General features: G+C 42.6%; 2 protein-coding genes across 2 annotated transcripts; both read left to right on the top strand.

Moving 5' to 3' along the window:
• The first annotated feature begins 1,630 nt into the window (after window positions 1–1,630).
• On the top strand, window positions 1,631–4,794 carry ing2 (inhibitor of growth family, member 2). Its single transcript, XM_036517107.1, has 2 exons — window positions 1,631–1,929; window positions 3,543–4,794. The coding sequence occupies exons 1-2, from the start codon at window positions 1,791–1,793 to the stop codon at window positions 4,232–4,234; spliced, it is 831 nt and encodes a 276-aa protein (XP_036373000.1). The 5' UTR covers window positions 1,631–1,790; the 3' UTR covers window positions 4,235–4,794.
• Window positions 4,795–7,807: 3,013 nt separating this feature from the next.
• LOC118769501 (solute carrier family 22 member 4-like) lies at window positions 7,808–20,049 on the top strand. The gene is made up of 10 exons (XM_036516628.1): window positions 7,808–8,167; window positions 8,293–8,396; window positions 10,198–10,352; window positions 10,749–10,920; window positions 11,706–11,847; window positions 12,219–12,307; window positions 13,068–13,282; window positions 14,932–15,114; window positions 15,393–15,535; window positions 19,909–20,049. The coding sequence occupies exons 1-10, from the start codon at window positions 7,808–7,810 to the stop codon at window positions 20,047–20,049; spliced, it is 1,704 nt and encodes a 567-aa protein (XP_036372521.1).
• The last annotated feature ends 864 nt before the right edge of the window (window positions 20,050–20,913 follow it).

The following is a 20,913-nucleotide window of genomic DNA, read 5'->3' as shown; positions in this document are numbered from 1 at the left end:
GGATGGACCTATATATTGAAAGCGCTCCGAAAAAGTCACGGAAGCATTCTGAAGGCCGGCTTACTAGGCTACGCGCGAGAACCTGGTTTCTCTCTATCGCCTTGGGGAAAGTCCCCGGACACGTGGCAGAGATTGTCCTGCTTAGTAGCAATAGGTGGGTTTGCAGTAATCAAAAGGCAAAGACGTTCGTAAGAACTGAGCTTGATTTCAGCAAATTACTTTCGTCTCACATGTAGTAACGGCTGGAATGTGTACACATGAACAGAACGGGGCTCACTCTCAGAATGCCTTTTAGGACAGGCAACTTGTTCATTCTAAGATTAGTTTTATACATTTTTATGTATCATCATTTAAAAGCGATCTGCAGACATATTTCTTAAAACATATAAAACAATTAAATGTATGTATGAATGCGATTTAATTAAAGTATGTTATGCACGGAAGATCATTTCCTGTTTCAGTGCAAACTTCCTGTTTGGTAGTGTGTGACGTACGGAAGGCGCCAAAAGCTCCCATTCACAATAGGACTAGTACATGAAAACAGTACAGTCCGATATGAAAAGAATATCTCTAATTAGTATGCTATTATTTGTATACTTATGGTCCTGGGTATAGTACTTACTGTAAAGTATGTATGAAATTTCGACCCAGACACTATATGTCCGTACATAGTTAAAATAGGAACATACCATTTGTCTGGGCATTCCGTAGATCGACTTGTTATGACACGCTGGGGTACAGTAGCCCAGCAGGTTGAATTCAACATGGTTGAATTTGTGCAGCATGTCAGTAATTAACCAATTTACAAATTGTAGTGCCGCCAAAGACTTTTGCCGAGCCGAGCTTGGCGGCAGCGGAATTGCTTTCGTCGTCACATTAGTAACGCAGGTGATTTGGGCGCACAAAACGCCAACAGAATGGAACTTTTAACATTTATATTTTGTCATTTAGTACGCGCTCTTATTCAGAGCGACGCCCAATGGGCAAATACAAGCTTTTATGTTCATAACGATTCATTTCAAGGCGGAAAACTCATTGAATGTTGCTTGTTCAACTTGAATGGATACACTTACGTTCTGTTGCGCTAGCTAGAAGGTGCTCTGGATAATAGCGTCAGCTAAATGAATGTAATGTAATGTAAAAACGACTCAAAATCATTTCTGGTGTCCTGCCAATTTCTTAACACTAAAAACATGGTAAAATTCCTCAATTGGCAGCGTAGTTCGTTGTGATTTTGAAAAGCAATGCTACGGTAGCTAGCCGTGGTACGATAGCTAGCTTTTTCGAAATAGTTTGTTTTGCATACATTCCGGCTGAATTGCGTGTTATTCGAAAGAGCCATGTTCTTTCTGAAAGGCAAACACAAATAATTAAAGTGTACCAGATGAGTCAGAGACTGAAACATTCCAGTTTTCAATGAGTGATGCGCGGACACATTAGTACAAAGGACTCTTTGTATATAACGTAATCTGGCCTTCCCCTTTAAGAGTGTAACAATTGTACACTTTGACCCCATTGAGTGTGTACAGTGGTCCAACCCCCTATCGAGGAAGCTGCGGGAAAATGCAAAAACGCGGTGCATTACCTTATTAGGAACATTTACGCGCATGCGCAGAAGGGAGCAGTTTTGTTTGAAGCATTTGCAGTTAGCTCGTGTGGTGGGTAGAGCTACACTGTGAGAAAACTAGCGTTAACACTCAGATAAATATATTTATCTAGCTAATTCCGATGTGATCGTAGGTTTTCTCTGCACACATTTTCGTAGATTTGCTTGATGCATTGCTATCACGATGTTAGGACATTACCCAAACGTGGAAAAGACACAACTGGTTAGCTATGTGGAAGATTATCTGGAATGTGTGGAGTCTTTGCCTTTGGACATACAGAGGAATGTTTCACTGCTGCGGGAAATCGATACGAAATATCAGGGTATGTGTCAAGCTACAAGGACGATCTTGTAAAAGACCTTGCGCAGAGGCGGCGATTCTGTGGTGCGCTTGTGCATTTGTGAACTAGCGAGCTAACATTGTTTATTTGATCAGTGTTGTAAGCCATTGTACAGTCTCACGGACAAATATAGATACCACGACATCTCGCTTAGCTACATATTATTGTTTTGTTTTAAACATCTGTGTTGCTCGCAAGTAAACTTAATACTTCAAGCCAGGAGCTTGCTACCACAATTGTTGTCGTTAGTCAAGACCTAGCGTTACTCTAGGGATCAGCCATTTTGGCAGACAAAAACTGGTTAAGGTATCTAGCTAACTAGCGAATTAACACATTTAAATGGTCGATCCTTTCTTGTCGATGGAGTCAAAACATGTTCGTTTTCTGGCCATGAGTGTTCAATGGGCGTATCAGCATATCGTTTTGTGGCGATAATTTAGCTAGCTAATAAGCTAACGTCAGCTGTTTGGTTTAGTTACCAAGCTAGCTACCCAATTGGGGCTTGTGATTTTTGGAAGTCGTTTGGTGGTGCGGAATCACGCTTTTCCCGTTTTCTAGAAATTCAGTGTGGTTTTCCGATGAGAAATGAGTGCTCTCTACTTTGCTAGTAAAGCGATATTGTTTCTTTCGTTTGATTCGTGCCTGCTCATGTTGGTGGCTCTTAAATAAAGTTGTTGTTTTTTTTGTTTATGGTTGAATTATTCACGCAGCTAGTTAAACCGCTGTAAGTTACCTGTGTTGACAAGCAAAGCAACAGATTGGAGTTCACTGGAGAGTTGCATGTTGAAAGCAGTAAGCCAGCTGCTCAATGTAAATGCACGCTCAGATATAGGAGAGGCGAAATGTCATGGCGTCACTTCCTGACTGTCAACACACGGAAGTTGTTTTGACTGAGAGCTGTATTTGAAAAGAATTTAAGAAGCAAACCCGAGGACTGGTACCATCTCAGTATGGTTATTAACCAATTGAGATCCTGTCAGTGTAGCTATACGCGGCTAGTTAGCTCACCCGATGAAAGATGTAGCGCGATTATGAAACTGAGTCATGTGTTACCAGTATAATCACTACCATGCATGTAGCGAACTTTACACACTGTTCGTTGTTCGCGTGTGCTGTACAGCAGCCACTGCAAACCGTGCTTTGATTCAGATGTTTTTTGACAATGGCGACGATCACGATGCATCATTTACTGTGCCGTGGTCGAGAAATGTAGTGTATCTGAAAGTGGAAAATCGCAGACCTTAAGTTTGGGAAATTTTACAGAGCGACGTGGTTCGCAAACCCGTTGCTGCATTCCACGCTTTGTATTAAATTTAGTGGAGAAAACGGGATCGAGTTTGTGTGCGTGTGAATTTGACCTTTTCCAAGTACAGCACTTCATTGTTGAACTTCTCAGCGCCCAAAAGCGTGTCGTTTGAATAGAAAAATTCTTAAAAGATGTGCGCAGACTTGAAGGTTGACATTTCGGCATACTCACTATTAAAGTGCCATCTTAATGAGTACATCGTTTTGTGTTTCTCTCCCTGTCTTTCACAATTTTTCTGTCTCGGTCTCCCATCTCTCACCCGTTTCCTCTGTGTCACTTCTTAATGCAGAGGTGCTGAAGGAGGTGGACGATGTGTTCGAGAAGTACAAGAAAGAGGTGGACGGGGGTCAGAGGAAGCGTCTGCAGAACCAGCTCCAGCGGGCGCTCATCAGCAGCCAGGAACTGGGGGACGAGAAGATCCACGTGGTGACGCAGATGATGGAGCTGGTGGAGAACCGCTCCCGGCAGATGGACTCGCACTCGCTGTGCTTCCAGGAGCCCGCCGAGGCCGAGAGGGTCGCGGCGGAGAAGGGCCGGCAGGAGGCCCCGCCACCCGAGCGCTCGTCCGCCCGTAGACCCCGGCGCCAGCGCAACAGCGAGAGCCGCGACTCGGGCGGCGCGGCTAACGGCGTGGAGGAAGCCGGCGAAGAGCCGCCACCACCGCCACCGCCCAGGGAGAAGAAGTCCAAGTCGGCGAAGAAGAAGAAGCGCTCTAAGGCCAAGCCGGAGCGAGAGGCGTCGCCGGCCGAGTTCACCATCGACCCCAACGAGCCCACGTACTGCCTGTGCGACCAGGTGTCCTACGGCGAGATGATCGGCTGCGACAACGAGCAGTGCCCCATCGAGTGGTTCCACTTCTCCTGCGTCGGACTTACCTATAAGCCCAAGGGGAAGTGGTACTGCCCGAAGTGCAGGGGGGACAGCGAAAAGACAATGGACAAAAGCATTGAGAAAACGAAAAAGGATAGAAGGTCAAGGTAGTGATCTGGGTCGGCTGTGTTTTTGTTTTGTTTTTTATTGTCAAAAACGTTCTTGCTGACGAAACAATCTTTTGAGAGGTGCATTCGGTTAACTTTGCAGACTGTGTTGATAACACAATATCGAAGAGGTGAGACTGTCGAGTTTAGTCTGTTGCCGCACTTTGCCAAAGGACTATAAATGTGTGCTGTTACAACAGCATCGGATGTTGCATTGACAGCCAGATGACCTCTTTTATATCGATTAAAAAAAACTAAAGGTGATCAAATATACTGCCATTACACTATAGAGGTATAATATTTTGTCAGATGTGTTTAACATCACATGGTTGTCAGAAACTGAATGCAGATGAATTACAAATGCACTATATGGGTGTCCTTTGAGGTTGGCATAATCAGAGAAGCCTTTGAAACTGGAATTCAGAGACTGAACATCTAAACACACAGGGCATAAGGTCAAAATACCTTTTGGGATGCACAGGGTTTTCTAGGCCATGACTAAAATAGATCTGTGACGATGATTTTCTCCTTTTCTTTTCAATAAAAGTGCAAAAATAGTTTTGGCCCTTTTTTAAATGTCTTCCAATTTGGTGAATGATATCACTGTTATACTTTTTGACATTTATTTAAGTTTGTCGTGTTTGAATAAACCCGTGCCAGTGATGTCCCAGTCCTGATTCTTCAAAATTGTAAATTATTTAATTGGACAGTTGACCCAAAACTGTTTGTAAGACATTTTTTCATACATTTTCAAAAGAAGTACATGATGTACATTGAATATAACCAATGGTCAGTTCTGAGGTAATCCCCTAAAATGACTTTTTTTAAAGGCCTCTTCAGTCGCTTGTATATTTTAATTCATTAATGCTCACTATGTCTGCATTTGCTAGCATTTACTTGTCCACAGTATCAACATATTTCTGTTTTTAATGTTCACAATTTTTTAAATGTTCACAATAGATTTGAAACAAAAAAGTACATTTGTTGCCCAATTGTAAAGGTGATGCATTGAGATCAGATTTAATAGTGGCTGTTTGTTGGACAACACTGAACAACTTGCAACAGACTCCTGAAAATGATCCAAATAAAATGGCATTCCACACGGCATATGTAGGATGAGGGAAGATGCATTATTTTGTGAACACATAGCATGATGATGTGGACCCCTCCCCCTATAGCTGACTCAGAAATGACTGAGTACTTCGCACAATCACTACTTTCAAACTTGAAAAATGCAGAGCTTTTATCGCCCCCATCCTAGCAAAATAAACGATTATGGTGGTAAGAAGCATGTTGAAGTAAGTCTTTGCACTCTTTGAACTTATATATCAGTGCAAAGGATCCATGATAGCAATTGTTTATTGGGCAGAAGACGAGGAGATGGAACTAATACAGTTCTGTTAAATAGTAGGGGGCTGAGTCAGAGCATTGGTGTAATGGGGGTCAGGGAAAGAAGCAGAATCCTATGACTGGGCTGTGCTCCTAGAAGTCCATGGATGCATGTTTATGAGCATGGATCATCCTAATAGCCTCTACCCAAAGAGCACACTTGATGAGCACAGGCAGAAAAGTGACCCTGCTGATAGGCTAGGGCTGGTGGGTTGGTGGGTGGGAGTAGGCTGTCATTATTTGACAATGTATCGGGCTGAACAGAGGTTGATGGACAGCAAGGAATAATTGAGGGTTTTAAAATCAATCTTCCACCCACAGAGTCTCAGAGGGATGCTGTTTTAGAATTGACTCAGGGCCCCAGTCCTATTCTCCAGGCTTCATTTACTGTCAGAGTGGTTATGATCTGGGGGCAGACTTATTAAAGTGGAATGCTGGGGTGTTTGCTGTCAAAATTTGAGAAGGAAGTTGTTTTATCAGACACTGGGGGAAGGCTAGACTCATACATTTTGTTCTGATCTCCATGCAGTGATTTTGTCACTGGGACATTGTCTTAAAAATAAATGTTTGCAACCTTTCAGTTACATTGGTGATTTCCCAGAATGCACCATTCCACTTAATTCAGCACTGAAAATGACAGCCACCACAGTTTACGGTACACACATTTAGTATCAGCATTTTTTTTTTACCATATTAGGATTTTGCTGAGATTTCTCAAAAGAACCTTTTAACAGCAGTGCACTTTGAGTTGAGCACATACAGATAAATTATTCACTGATCATACGCATTACCCCACTGTGATGAACTGAAATTTTCCCACTTGTTCTCAACATCGCTGCTGAGATCTGCTATAGCATGTACAGAAGCCTCGCGCTTTCGTGCTGAAAGAACATAAAGAGGGTTTGACACCGTTGAGTGATGTATTATTTACGGCCTGTGTTATAAGGCCGTAAATCCTCACGGGTGCTGGCAGACTTCTGGCTGCGCATGTTTCGGCAAACGACATCCAGGACTGCAGCTGCGCATCAAAGGGGATGACGAGGCAGGCAGCTGCGGCCGAGGACCCCCGTCGTGTGGGTACAGGATCCAGCCCCCCCCAAACATGGATGTGCAAGTTGCTGCCTTGGAGCAGCGGTCTCACTCTGGAGAGGTAAGCACACACACAGCTGAGTGGAGAGTCCCCACCCGGCAGATGGGACCCCCTTTTCATTCCAAAGCTCTTCTGGCATCCCTGATGCGCTCCTGCTGTGCTAGGCAAAGGAACACAGCAACCTCCGCTTCCCGACATGAGAGCCGCTCGTGAGAGTGGCCCGTAATTGGGGTTTCCGTGCCAAAATCGGCAACCGTGACACCCTTTGGGCAAGGCTTCACCAGGAGCGGCAGGTTTTGATTATCACAGGGATTGCTGCTGGCTGCGATGCTGTTCTTGGCACTGCTGAGTTAGCTAAAAACATAGTTTTGAATTTTACCCAAGGCACGATAGATAACCAATCTAGAGAAATTTTGATTATCTGCAAATAAGAGTACAAAAAAAAATTGCACAGTGAAGGCACTCCCTAAAATGGAACTTCTCCCAAAACTGTCATGTCGGAACAGGTTTGATATGAATATATTCAAAAAATCAATTTGAGCTTAAAAGCTACTGGTATACTTCAAACAAGCATGTTTTCTTTTTGTTCCATCCTAACATGGAAGACTGAATGTAAAATCAAAGGGCAGTATATCTGAGGAAATGTTGTCAAGTAGCAGCTTGACACTTTCCCAGCATAATGGAGTATCTTAAAAAATAAACCGGTTAGGAAGAGATTGTACTGCTGCAAGCAATGTTGCTATACCAGTCTACCTAACTCCTAAATAACATATTGTAGCTCCTGTAATACCCCCTTCTGAAAGTTGTTGTGCTGAAACACGGTTAGGTGTTGCAATGCTACATTACATATTCCACTGCGTGGCCTTATTTGGTTCAGGGAGCACGGGTTGAGTCCCTGGGTGGCTGTGGAGTTCAGAGGTGGAGGGGTTGCAGGGGACAAGAGAAGCTTAGCTCAGGTATCATTGCCGAGGTCATGGGAGGAGCAAAGAGAAGCAGATCTTTTACAGCCCGCTTGGGTATAGACAGAAAAATCTCACTGTACTCCCAAGACTGACTTGTGCAACAGTGTGTGCAGTCGTAAAACAAACTACAAATCAAATGTCAGCTTATGAAGATGTCGTATCTTTCTTAGGGGAGTGGGGAGCCTTCCAAAAGACGGTTTTCTTTTTGTTGAGCGCCAGCAGCATTCCCAACGGATATATGGGGTTGGCTGCAGTCTTTCTCGCCGACACACCTCCACATCACTGCAGACTTCAGCCTGAAAACGCAGGCAGGAACGCCAGTGAGCTAAACCAGTTCATACCCTTGCAGGAGTTTGAGGGTAAAGCTGCTCTCAGCAGTTGTACCCGTTACAAACAGCTCAACAAATCCTCCACTGGAACGCAAAATGCCACCGAGGGATGCCTGAATGGATGGGAGTTCAGCTCTGATAGGTACACTTCCACCATTGTAACGGAGGTAAGGAGGATGCTGAAAGTGTTCAGCTCTTGGCCATAGGCAACGCTTAACATAAATGATTGAGGGGTTTGAAGATAAGCCATACGATGTGTGCTCTTTCATTCCATGACGGACTCCGACCGCAGTGGAATTTGGTGTGTGAAGATGCTTGGAAAGTGCCTTTCGCCACCTCTGCCTTATTCTTTGGAATGCTGACAGGAACATTCATATCTGGACCTATTTCTGACAGGTAAGTAACAGAAGTTCCAGCGGCAGTATAGCATAGTGGTTAAGGAGCAGGATTTGTAGCTGAGAGGTTGCTGGTTCGATTCCCCACAGCAGAGGTGGAAAACCCCGGCTTCAGAAAGTAAAAGTCCTGCCATGTATTTGTTCCACCCATGCACTACACCAGCTGAATTTAATTAGCACAACTCTTCAGCCAGGTAGATGAGCTAATCAGTGAAATCGCCTATTTTAGTGAATGGCTAGAACTAATACATGGAAGGACTTTTACTTTCTGAAGCCAGGGTTTTCCACCTCTGCCCCACAGGAGCACTGTTGTACCCTTGGGCGTGTTACTTAACCCACAATTGCCTCAGTAAATATCCAGCTGTATAAATGGATAACATTGTAAAAAAAACTGTAACTATTGTAAGTTGCTCTGGATAAGAGCATCTGCAAAATGTCAATAATGTCATGTACTAAAAGCCTGGGTTACAAAGATATATCCTCACTCGCTTAAGATAAAAGTACAATATCTGTGCAACAATATTTACTCTGTTGTTAATACCAGTTGACGTCACATTAAAACTAATCTATAGTGAATTTTATGGTCAAATTCATTCCTCAGGAACACATTTTAGTGTAAGAATAAAAATTATAGGGTGAGAGGAAGTGACTGAACCTGACTCAGAAAATGAATTATTATGGAACATTTTTTTTGCATTTGTTAGACAATTAGTCTAAAATCAAATGGGAAAGCAAATGGCTGTTTGGTAAGTATTGTCCCGTTTAAAAAAGACAGGCAAGAATACTAGATCCGGATTTCAAACACAGAAGTTCTGAAGATAGACTCAAGACACTCTTTTTAGTCTCAGCAAAAGGAGACTCAGAGACCTTTTGGGGATTTAATTGAAAAAGTGGACTACAGGGGCAACTTTCAGGATGAGCTCTGTCTGCGCAACAAGAGGACATAGATGGACATGGACTAAAGTTAATTTTCACACTGCCGTTAGGACATATTTTTTTCCACTGAGTTAAACATGCATGGAATAGTATTCTGTAGTGTAGCGGTGACTTTTAGAGTGTTAACGATTAAAGTGTAAAAATACATGCACAATATATAGGTAAATACATAATATAAAGTCATAAAGTAAATATTCCAGAAGTACAATACAAATGTGTTTGTCATACACAGTGACACAATTACTTTTTGCACTGCTTTTACAAACATAGATACACGAACAGCATCATAACCAGTGTATACTTTATATTTGCAAATCATAATGACCAGCATTGGTCAATGAATATTCAATCTGCACTAAATATTTAGCAATATGGTTGAGTTTATTGACCTTTTTTGGCCCATACTTTTGACATTTTTCTCACTGCTTCAAGTGCTGCTACTAATTTTTTAGTTTTCAGCTGTACATTGCCTATATTACCCTGACTCATGTTTTCCATCTTTTAGATTGTCATTTCTCCCAGAATATTAAAATACACGATGATGGTAAAGGAAAATCCAATGACCAGACAAGCTGTTTGGAAAGGCAATGAATCCGGTTTTAAAATTAATTTTTTATTAGGATTGTTTTCCAAAGGCCATACATTTTGACAGACGTATGACACACTTGGTGCCTCCTGTCTCCATGCAGCTGTGGAGGGTCGTTCATGACAGTATATGGCCCAAGATGTGCAAGGCCCTGTAAATGTCAATACTCTCATGTTCTTTTGTTCTGGAAGTCACTCTGGATAAGAGGGTCTGCTAAATATAATGTAATGTTCTTTCTGCTGTTTCTACATTGTGACTCTTTTTTTTTTTTTGCCCTCAGATTCGGAAGGAAGCTTGCGCTCTTTGCTAGCCTGGCAATGCAGATTGTCTTCACTTTACTGCAAGCTGCTTCAAACCGATGGGAGCTGTACTGCATTTGCTACTTCTTAGGAGGAATGGGGTCCACAGCCAAATACAATGCTGCGTTTGTCCTCGGTCGGGTCAATTGTTTTGCAACAGCCACACTATGCAAATTTATTTTAGTGTTAGCGGTTGCTAACATGACACAATGTTAGAACATGTATGTCCCCTACAGTGTTCTCTAAGGCACACATTCTGGGTTGTGGACCCAGGCACTGGTGAAATTGCAACAGTCAAAAAATTTTGTAACATTTGCAGATGATAATAAATTAAATGAAGAAATAAACAAGCAAATTTAAATAACTGGGGGAAAATGAACAAACGTCTACAAACCAATTTCAGTTTATTTGTTTTATTCATATATGAATTCATTACTTGGTTATGTATTTATACGTATGTATTTTAAATTTTGTCCGGTTTGGTCCCCTAATTAATAATTTGTGGTTGTTGCTGTGTCTTTCCCCCCTGCAGGGTATGAGCTGCTTGGTAAGTCCCCGCGCGTGGTGTTCTCAGCGCTGGGGATCAGCCTGTGCTACGCGGTGGGCTGCGCCGCACTCCCTCTCTTCGCCTTCTTCGTGCGGGGCTGGAGGATGCTGCTCCTGGCCCTCGCCCTGCTCCAACTGCTCTGCGTCCCCATGTGGTGGTGAGTGCGGGTCCGGAAGAGCGGACGGGAGAGCTCTGGTTAATGAGAAACGATCGGGCCGAGAGCTGTCGCCACTGAGGGGTTTTTTTTTGTTGCTGGATCCATTTAATAAAATGCTGCTGCAAATTGCAACAGGCGGGTGTTTTTATAAAGTTTAGCTAGCCATGACCCAACTGATCTGTCACTCATTAGCAAAAGAATTCCTGTTAGGGATACTTTTAATACTTAACTAGCTAACTGGTTAGCCTTTCAAAATGGGTAACCTATGGTGAAGCTCGAAATGGGCATTTCTAAAAAAATTCTAAAAAAAAAATTTCTAAAAAAAAAAAAGCACTATTGAACTAAATATAGATTCAATCTATATATTCAATATACAAATCTAAGTACAGTTTTTGCTGTGCTGGTCTTCAGGACCCAGTTATAGTAGTTATTATTGATAGCTTCTGCAGTGTTGGATATTGTTGTTTGGGATTGTTCCAAGACAAATATAGCCTGCAATTACACCTGCTACACTTTTAGTGTTTCAGGATTAATGATATGAAAAGTCCTCTCACATAGAGATGCATGAACTTTTTTATACAAACTGGAACAGCTGTGAAATTGTTGGTCATTTTCAGCTCAGCAGGTGAACGTGCTGTATTTTGGCGTTGAGATTTACAACAAGGTGTTCCTTTAATGCTGGGGCGGGGGGGGGGGGGCAGCTGTCACCTCTCACCCCCCAACCCCCCCTCCCCCCGCCTCCTTTCTGCCCTCTCCCTTCCCGTGGTCCCTCCCACCCCTGTCAGGTTCATCCCAGAGTCTCCACGGTGGCTCCTGTCCCATGGGAGATTGCAGGAGGCGGAGGCCATCGTTCAGGCTGCGGCCAAGAGGAACGGCGTCCTGGCACCCTCGGTCATATTCACGTTAGACGACTGCACCCCCTTGAATGTACCATACGCAGTGACGCTGACTGGCCAGACAGTCTACGACCCAATGCTACATTGAATGCATTTAACTGTCTCCTGCCCATGTGAAAACGACAATGCAATACAAAAATATACATGATTTGTGATGTACATTTTAATTAGAATGCAGCAGTGGTGTAGCAAAGCTGAAATGCTAAATTACTCATCAGTGAAAAGGGCTGGCTTCACTTAAATACGTATTTAAAAATAATGGATTACTTTTTCTCTGCATATGTTTGAATGTCAATTAATATTTTGTAAAAGTAATAATTGTATTTAATAACAATACATTATTGTTATGTTTTTATCTGTTTTTGTTGGGCAAACATATTTCTTATTTTTTCTTTCTTTCAGGGAAGCAATAAGAAGCTTCAACAGTTATATCTTAATCTTTTCAAAACAAAGGACATCAGGAACATCACTGTCCTTAACCTCATTATATGGTAAAGGAATATTTGTTTTAGTCTTTAAAAAAGGAAACTAGCCAAAAACAGCATGTCTGTGTTTTTAACGTATCAAAGTGTATAGTAAACACCCATATCCAGGGAGACTTCTTTTAAATAAAGGGTCAAGCATTTCATGCTAATTACTTAGCTCAATGGCTGTGCCACAGCAGGGCCTTGAACCTGCAACTGTCAGTATTACAAGCAGCATATTTTGGGGCTGCAACCCCTTTTCTAGACTGTTGAAAGCACAGATATATGCACATCTACCTATTTTCTCTGATTTGCTATCCATCATTGTTGTTTATAAAAGAAATTCCCATCCACTTGAGATTCAAATCTTCTACCTTGTGGCACCCCTTGGCACTGCTCATTGCGACATATGAATATGCACAGTACCAGTCAAACGTTTGGACGCACCTGATTAAGATAATGGGGAAGCGTGCATTCAAAGACGTTTTTATCTAAAGTTTAAATGCTTAAAATTTGTTTCTTAGACAAATATAAATAGTGGAGCTGATGTATGAATTTCTTTCTGAAGAAAAGATAGAATCTTGAAGAATCTAAAATAGAGATAATTTTGATTTGTTGAACACTTTTTTGGTCACTGCATAATTCCATTTGTTGTTCTATTTCACAGTTTTGATGTCTTCATTATTATTCTAAAATGTGGAAAATAGTAAGAATAAAGAAAAACCCTTCTATGAGTATGCGTGTCCAAACTTCAGACCGGCGCCGTATGTTCACTCCTGCTCTCTAGGATGGTGACGGCCATGACGTACTCCGGCGTCTCCCTCGGCATTCCCAACCTGGACGGCAACCCCTACCTCAACTGCGCCTTCTCCGCGGCCACGGAGATGGCGGCCTACGCGGCGGCGTGGTTCGTCATGCGCTGCTGCATGCGCCGCTCCTCCCTCTTCGTCATGCAGCTCCTCTGCGGCTTCACGCTGCTGGTCGTCCAGCTCATCCCCTCAGGTACGGAGCCGGGAGACTCACCCGCTCAAGGCCCCTAGGGGGCGCTGTCTGAGCAGCTGTCTCAGGACACGACCGTGTAAGAGTCAGGAAAATGTACACTGTGCACCGAGGTTCTCTCAGACGCACGCCACACTTCTTGCTTCCAGTAATTGGGCAAAAAAAAAAAGTTTAAAATGATGTTGGTATTCAATCATTTAAAAAGATCACTGAAAATGTTTAAAATTAACCCAAATTTGATTGAGTTCTTCTTTGCACGTTTTGATTTTAGAGGAAAGTTGGTCTTTAATACTATTGACTTTACAGACTTTGTGCTTTATATGACATGAGAATACAGTGCAGGTGCCGGTGATGCTGAAAACACAGCTGAAAGTAAGGTCAAAGGTCACCGGCTGGGTAAAGGTCTGCTTCACGGACGGAGGATTTTTGTTGTTTGTTTCTTCGTCCGTTCATTTTTTTTTTTTTTTTTGCAGCATTGCCAAGTCTTGCAAATTTATTGTGAGGCTCACACTTTTTTAACTCAGCTACAACTACATTTACATTACATTCATTTAGCAGACGTTCCTATCCAGAGTGACTTCCAGCACAAGAGAACAGAAGTGTATACTTTCAAGTTAAACGAGCAACAGTGTCAGACCAGGCTAACAACACTCCCAGACCAGTGAGTGTGAGCATAACACTATTCAAGCACTACCACAGGTTAACTTGTGCTAACCTGAAACTAGGAAGCCATGTACATACAATACCATACATCACACAGTCTCTAGAACACAGGAGCACAATATTCATAACACATCGTGGTACTATGAGTAAAATAAGTAGTAAGTAAATAAGTAAAAACCAGTAGCAGGTGTTAAAGGGTGAGAACTGAGGTGGAGCCGAGATGCAGTCTTAAGAGTTGGGTCTTCTGTCTGTGCCAGAAGACAGCCATCGATTCTGCTGTCCTGACCCCTGTGGGAAGGGACCAGTACAGACAGGGACTGTTTTTGAGAGGAGTGACCCTGTCAGGAAGGGACAGCCAGATGCCCCAGGGCTGTGGAATGTAGTGATCTGGCAGGTACATACGGTGTAAAGATTGATCGTGGGTATGAGGTGGATGTCCCATTCACTGTCCTGTATGCCAAAACCAATATTTTGAACTTGATTCGAGCTGTAACAGGAAGCCAGTGAAGTGAGGTGAGGAGGGGTGTGACCTGGCTACGTTTAAGGAGATGGCAGACAAGTCAACCAGCTACATTCTGGATTAGCTGCAGGGGTTTGATGGAATAGGCAGGAAGACAAGCAAGGAGGGAGTTACATCAGTCCAGGCGTGAGAGGACTGGGGCCTGAACTAGGAGAGTCAAGCACTCACAAAGTGATAGGTGTACTGAAAGCTCCAAACATTATATTATACAATGTAATATAATGTGTATCTTGGAAGCAACCTGAAGATAGACACCTGTTAGAACCATTCTCTTATTGTGTTAACATTTTCCTCATGTTGTTCTTCTGTCTTGTTGTGTTCTATGATTGACTTTCACCTTTAGTAACACCTAGTTACTCCATAACTTGTTTATCGTTTTGTGATCCATGCGGAAAACAAAGACCTCAGCTGCATTGGGCGCTGTTCCTGATCAACTGTGATTGGTTGACGGGTGGGTGACTCTCCCCAGAGCTGAGCAGCGTGGCCGTTGCTGTGGTGATGCTGGGGAAGCTGGGCACGTCGGCGGCCTTCTGCTTCCTGTACACCTACAGCACGGAGCTGCTCCCCACTGTGGTGCGCAATGTGGGGCTGGGAGCTGCCTCCATCTCGGGCTGCATCGGCAGCATCGTCGCCCCCTACATCACCCACATGGGTGGGTGTCCCTGGAGCTGGGGAATTGTGTGTGTGTATGTGTGTGTGTGTGTACCTGTACCTGTGTATGCGTTTCAGCTTATGTGTGCACATGTGATCATCTGTGCTTCTGTGTGTGTGTGTATGTGTGCACATGTGATCATCTGTGCTTCGGTGTGTGTGTGTGTGCATGCCCATGTATGCAGCTGAAGCATGTGTGTGGCTTTGTGTGCATGTACTGTATGCTTGACTGTGCCTGTGTTTGCTGTGTTTCTAATGGATACTGTGATTTTCCTTTAGGAGAATTTAACAAATACCTACCCTATATCCTTATGGGGGGCCTCAGTGTCTTTGTGGGTTTCCTCGGACTGCTGCTTCCTGAAACTAAAGACACCGAACTTCCAGAACATATCAGCCAAGTGAAACCCCTCAGATGTGCATCAGTGAGCTTCAGTCACACTTTCTGATTTCTTTCAATATTATGGAATATTGAAAGAATATCAAATGTAATGCGTTCCGGGTCCACAACATGGGACAGCTTCTTTTACTGAGCTCGTCCCGTTTTATGAAGTGTAACTTAGTAAGGCGTCCATTAAGCTTACACAACGCCTGCACATGCGTGACTTTGCTGTTCTTTACGCCAAACAGGAGCAAATACTGTGCTTTGTAATACTTGACATGAAATGATATTCTGTGTTTTCATGTGCATGGTTTAATTTCTTAAATGGTGTGCAGAAGCTGTCAGAAGGCACCGGAGCTGTTTATTAACAACAAACTACAAATAAATTATTTTATACAGTAGTCTTATGCCATTCTCATGTTGGTGCTATGCATGCTTTATGAAGGTCACATTACAATATGGAGATACAATAGAAGTCTGACAATTAGAATGTTACACTTAAAGCGTTACACTTAGAGTTAAGAAAATGACCCACCCATGACAGATAGAAGGATGGATGCTACACATGAATATGCTTCCTGCTCTGAGTCGAACTCTGTCCTTCTTTTCTCCTGGTGCGAATATAAAGGAGTCAGTCACTCCCTAGATCCAGAGAGGCTATGAAAGGATGTGGAGAGAAAAAAGGGATCAGAACTAAATCTCTGCTCTTGTGTAGGGCTGCTATGCTAATGTATTCACTGAGTTTAGAACACTCAGAATAGAATAAGGTTCGTCGCTGGACACATTGAATTGCTTGAGGAACACCAGCCACCCACCAAAGGGGTTAAAGTCTATAAAGCACTTTCAAGCAGACAACCCTTCTTTCATTGGTGCTGTGAGTCTACAAACAGCTGGTAAATGAAAATTGTTTGAGGCACTGGTTTGGAATTTGTTCTGAGAAACCTTTTATATTATGGTAATTAAGATACCCATTTTGGGTAAATTGTTTCTTCACAATTAAAGTGCAAACATTGAAACTACATTGAGAACATGTTAAATTTATGTATACAGCACTGGAAATTATGTAGCACTAGTGATGACTGGACATTAGATATTGATTGAAGTAGTTTGGAGTAAGTTTGGGTTCAATGGCCAAAGAATTGAACCTGCAACCATGTCACAAGCCCTGTGCCTAAAATGCTATGCCACACTGTGCCCCGCCCTCCAGAGTCATACCCACTGCTGATTTCATTTGTGGTCACCTGTTGGAAAAGTAGCTCAACGAGGTCTTCATAATTCCCCCACTGGCTTTTCCTCTTTCCTCTCTTCCTGTGGTTATATACTGTACATTCTACCTCTATGTCACCCAATGGTAAAGTGTCAGCCAGAGATACTGAATGAGTGATGGGGTACTGGTAAGACAGGGACTAGAAGTATTTATAAACTGGTTCACAGCCCTCCCCTGAAGAGTGGCCATAGCAAAGATGTCCACAATATCTTCACAGTAAAATGGATCTCTGTCAACCTTTTTTTTTGCCTCAGTCATTTATTGTACTTCAATTTGTTTTCTTTGTAGACCAGACATTTGGTCTGAGCTGCCAGAGTATCTTGTTAGCCATAGAATTCCAAGACCTGGCCTTAAACTGTCACAAAACAGGCTAAAACATCCTTTTCTGCTTATTCTCCAGGACACAGAGTCACCAGACTGCCCTCAAAAAGTAGCTCTTTGTAGACAGAAGTCCCTAGAGGCAGGGATGCTGGGCGTTCAGAGGGAAACAAAATCTTTTTTTTTTTTTGCATGTTTCCACGTTGTTTTATTTATCTATTTACTTTACAGACTAAGTCGGGTTAAAATTTAACACCACCCCTTAGTGGAAATGTAACTTGGTTCCCCTGCAGACCTAGAGCCAAAAATATGCACGTTGGACAGGCTGACAACACTGCTTCTGCAGTGTTTACTAACTGCAGCCAATGGGAGCGGAGCCATCGGGCTGAAATTCAAGTATTCAGACACGCCCCTTTCTGCAAGCTGCAGACATACCCTTCTGTCATTTAATAACAGGTGGCTCATGGACCAATGAGCTTTTCCCTAATTCACGTCACGTAAATGATTGAACAAACTCTTGCATTGTCAGCTGTGTCATGTTGTGATATATTGCTTATCAGCCCCAAATTGGCACAGCCTTTATGAAATCCTTACTAAATAAGGACTACTTATAAACCAAAGCAAGATTATTCTAGTTGTGCAAGTAATGCAATCTCCTGTTAGATATTTATGTAGGGGCAGGCATAATTGTAACTCAAAATAGAACTATGAACGCCCCTTGGTGGTCTGATGCCTCCAGCTATTTAAAATAGTCATGGAATTCTTCCACCAAAAATTAAAATTATTTTCAGCTAATTTTCAGTTATAAATGTGCATTACATCATAAATGTGTGGTGATTCAAAGAGCCACTAGGTGCCCTAGAGATGCATTTTCCCATGTATTAGCTATGATTCTGGCATTTTCTGGACACATAAATGAGCTGGTTAACCACATGATAAATCAAAGGTGAAATATGAAATATTGCAGTAAAACTTTGAGCAGGGACGTTTTTGATGTACAGGTCCTTGCTGGTCTCAAACCTCAAGGCCTGACTGTCAGTGTTGTACTGGTAAGGGCTTTGCCCAGCCAATATGTAACCTGTGTATGCCATCATGCAATGCTAACCTTGAAAACTCTGGATAAGAGCATCTACCAAATTATGTGTTCATTATAAGCTGAATCCCGTCACAGCCTGATGACTGAAAGGACGTATCAATGCCAAATTTAAATTGAAACATACGGGCTGTTCTTGGTTTACATCTTTCAGCAAGTTTGTTTTGTCCTAGCTTCCATGGCCTTTGCTGTGCAGGTATGGAAGTAAAGTTTATGGTAAGTTTACACCTTGATAAAATGTGTCTGAGGGTTAACGCTCAAGAAGAGGGTCGAGCCATGTGGGGGTGCATTTCTTACCGGTATTAAGATGAGCACAGATATTTCATCCATTAATGTCATATTTACAAATGACCAGCAGAGAGCGCTATTTCCTTACAAAACGACAAAACGACTGCCACCTTAAAGCTTTTTTTCCCCTTCAACTTTATTTTTTGTAGCAGAATGACGTCATAAAGATGGCAGCGTTTTAAGACAACGTCCAAAGTTAACAGACGTTAAACTGATTGCATTTTCAAGATTGCGGCAAAAAAGTTTTGCAGGTGAATTTCTCAGTAGTGAAACCCTCAAGACCACAGTCAATAATTTAATGTGAATGTGGATGGTGTCTTGCCCAAATTTTGCAATGCTTCAGAATAATCTCGGGCCCCTCTTGCTATGATCTTAGTGAAATAATATCAATTATTTGTGCAGCCACCGTGAGACTTGTGTATCTGAATGCCCTTTTAGGTGTCTTGCAACACAACAACATAGTACAGATGCAGCCAGATTCTAAATGAGTTTGTTAACAAATCGTTCACGATGTTGCCATTCCACAAAAATATGTCAATATGTAAATTTGATTTGATTTAAGCTTATTGAATAGAAGTTTTTACAATGTAGTTATTTTATAATATGGTATGCAATGTACATGGGGTAAAAATGTATATTAATTAATAATTTTTCTAAATATGTGCAATACATTTTGATATAAATGAAATAAGGATTTAAAATATCAGCAATACATTTGGGTGAAGGTGCTGTTTGGTGTTGCCTCTCCCCCTCCTTGGATGTGTCTTTGGTAACTGAGAACCTGTGAGATATCTGAGAGAGAAACTAACCACTTTTAAAACAGAAAAAAGGCTTTGAAGTTATATCCGGTTTGATATATATATAACACAGCTGGTCAAATAGCACCGTACATCAATTTTATCTCTCCCAGCACATCACTCTTCCTTTTTTCAGTTAGTGTAGTTGTAATTAGTAATGAAAAATGAAACCTCTACCCATAAATAAGACCAAGTGGGTTCTTTGATCATGTATGACCAACTGTCATTTAAATCTCTCATTAAACACCCTCAGCATGACCTTAGACCCCTTTGTGAAGTACCTCCTTCCTGTGCATATGAAGGTGTCGGCCCACACCAGGGTGCTGTAGCTGCTTGTCCAGATGACCTCACACAGTGCCGCCCTCTCTGACTGTTGCCTCTCTGCCTCACAGTAAAGCAAAACTCTGCCTCTGCTCCTTACCTGTCTGTCTGTCTTAAGTCACTTCAGGTGCTTGTTGATCTACAGACTCAAGTTAAAGCCTGTTGCCTGTCTGTTTCCAAAGGAATTTTCTGTAATGTTTGCTACCAGACAGTAAAAGTTCCCAGCCACACTTTACAATAATACAGCCTGCGTGTGCATGCTATCTGTTAGTCCAGAAACTTCTTCTCTCTGACACCCTCTACACACGTCTGTTATCTGTCTCACTCCTCAGGTAGTGAGGGGGGAGAATGGGGTGGGGTCTTTGAGCGAGCAAGGTCCACCGCGCCTCACCCGCGCCGGGAAGGCGCCCGCTCCCCGCGGACGGCTCCTTCTGGCCTCGCAGGAATGTGGTGGCTCTGGACCGGCCTTCTGAGCCGCGGCGTGCGCGAGGGGGAGGAATGCGCAAGGGGTCAGGAATTCCATTCCGTCAGCAAGGCGTTCCGCTATCTCAGAGCGCCGAGATTCTCTCAGGCCCCTGGCCTGCAGGGCGGGGCCACGCTTTACCCGTTCCTATAGTTACCGTGCAGAACACCACGTGGCAAGGCGGGCGTGAGGTGCTGTGCTTGTGGAGCTGAGAGTTGCAGATTTGAGTCCCAGGTTAGGGTACTGCCATTGTGCACCGGTGACTGAAACTGAACTGTTTTGGTAAACCTCATTTTTTTATATATATATACAGTATAGTCACCTAATCACGTTATATAGGTTTAAAAACATTTATAATTTATGATTGAAATTCAGTATTCTTTATGAGACATTTCAACTAACATAGCAAACTCAATTGTGACATTTATTATTATTGTTGTTATAATTAAACTATGCATTGATCATTGCAATGTGTTTAATAAAATACTCACTACAGCCCACCATACAGTGCAGGAATTATCGTAATGGTTTCTCCTACAAGGTTTGTCCTGTGTTTGCACCCTGATACGTCATACGTCATGGCTCCTGAAGATATACAGGTGATCAACCCCAGGCACTCTCACTGATGCTCTGGAGAGATAAGGGGGTGTATCACTTACCCCCCCCCCCCCCCCCCCCCAACCCTAACCCTAACCCTAACCTGTCTCAACGGAGTGTCTTTGGTCCTTCAGTCAAAGTTCAAACGGTCAAAGATAACAAGGACATCTATGTCTGTGATTACTCTTTAAAGGTCTTGGTTTTGATATAAATGTAAAAAAAAGACTATATATTTGCAATTTTAGGTAGCTATGTATTGCAGAATGTAACAACATCA

This window comes from Megalops cyprinoides, chromosome 22, assembly GCF_013368585.1.
Source record: "Megalops cyprinoides isolate fMegCyp1 chromosome 22, fMegCyp1.pri, whole genome shotgun sequence".
Taxonomy (NCBI): Eukaryota; Metazoa; Chordata; class Actinopteri; order Elopiformes; family Megalopidae; genus Megalops; species Megalops cyprinoides.
This window is presented reverse-complemented; position numbering and strand designations above follow the sequence as displayed.

What these genes read in the sequence shown, in the direction of transcription:
- ing2 (XM_036517107.1), top strand. Translation starts at nt 1,791, where the DNA reads ATGTTAGGACATTACCCAAACGTGGAAAAGACACAACTGGTTAGCTAT. An exon ending in AATCGATACGAAATATCAGG is followed by an intron (nt 1,930 to 3,542) that starts GTATGTGTCAAG and finishes TTCTTAATGCAG; the next exon opens with AGGTGCTGAAGGAGGTGGAC.
- LOC118769501 (XM_036516628.1), top strand. Translation starts at nt 7,808, where the DNA reads ATGTCAGCTTATGAAGATGTCGTATCTTTCTTAGGGGAGTGGGGAGCC. An exon ending in ACGACTGCACCCCCTTGAAT is followed by an intron (nt 11,848 to 12,218) that starts GTACCATACGCA and finishes TCTTTCTTTCAG; the next exon opens with GGAAGCAATAAGAAGCTTCA. An exon ending in CCCCTACATCACCCACATGG is followed by an intron (nt 15,115 to 15,392) that starts GTGGGTGTCCCT and finishes ATTTTCCTTTAG; the next exon opens with GAGAATTTAACAAATACCTA.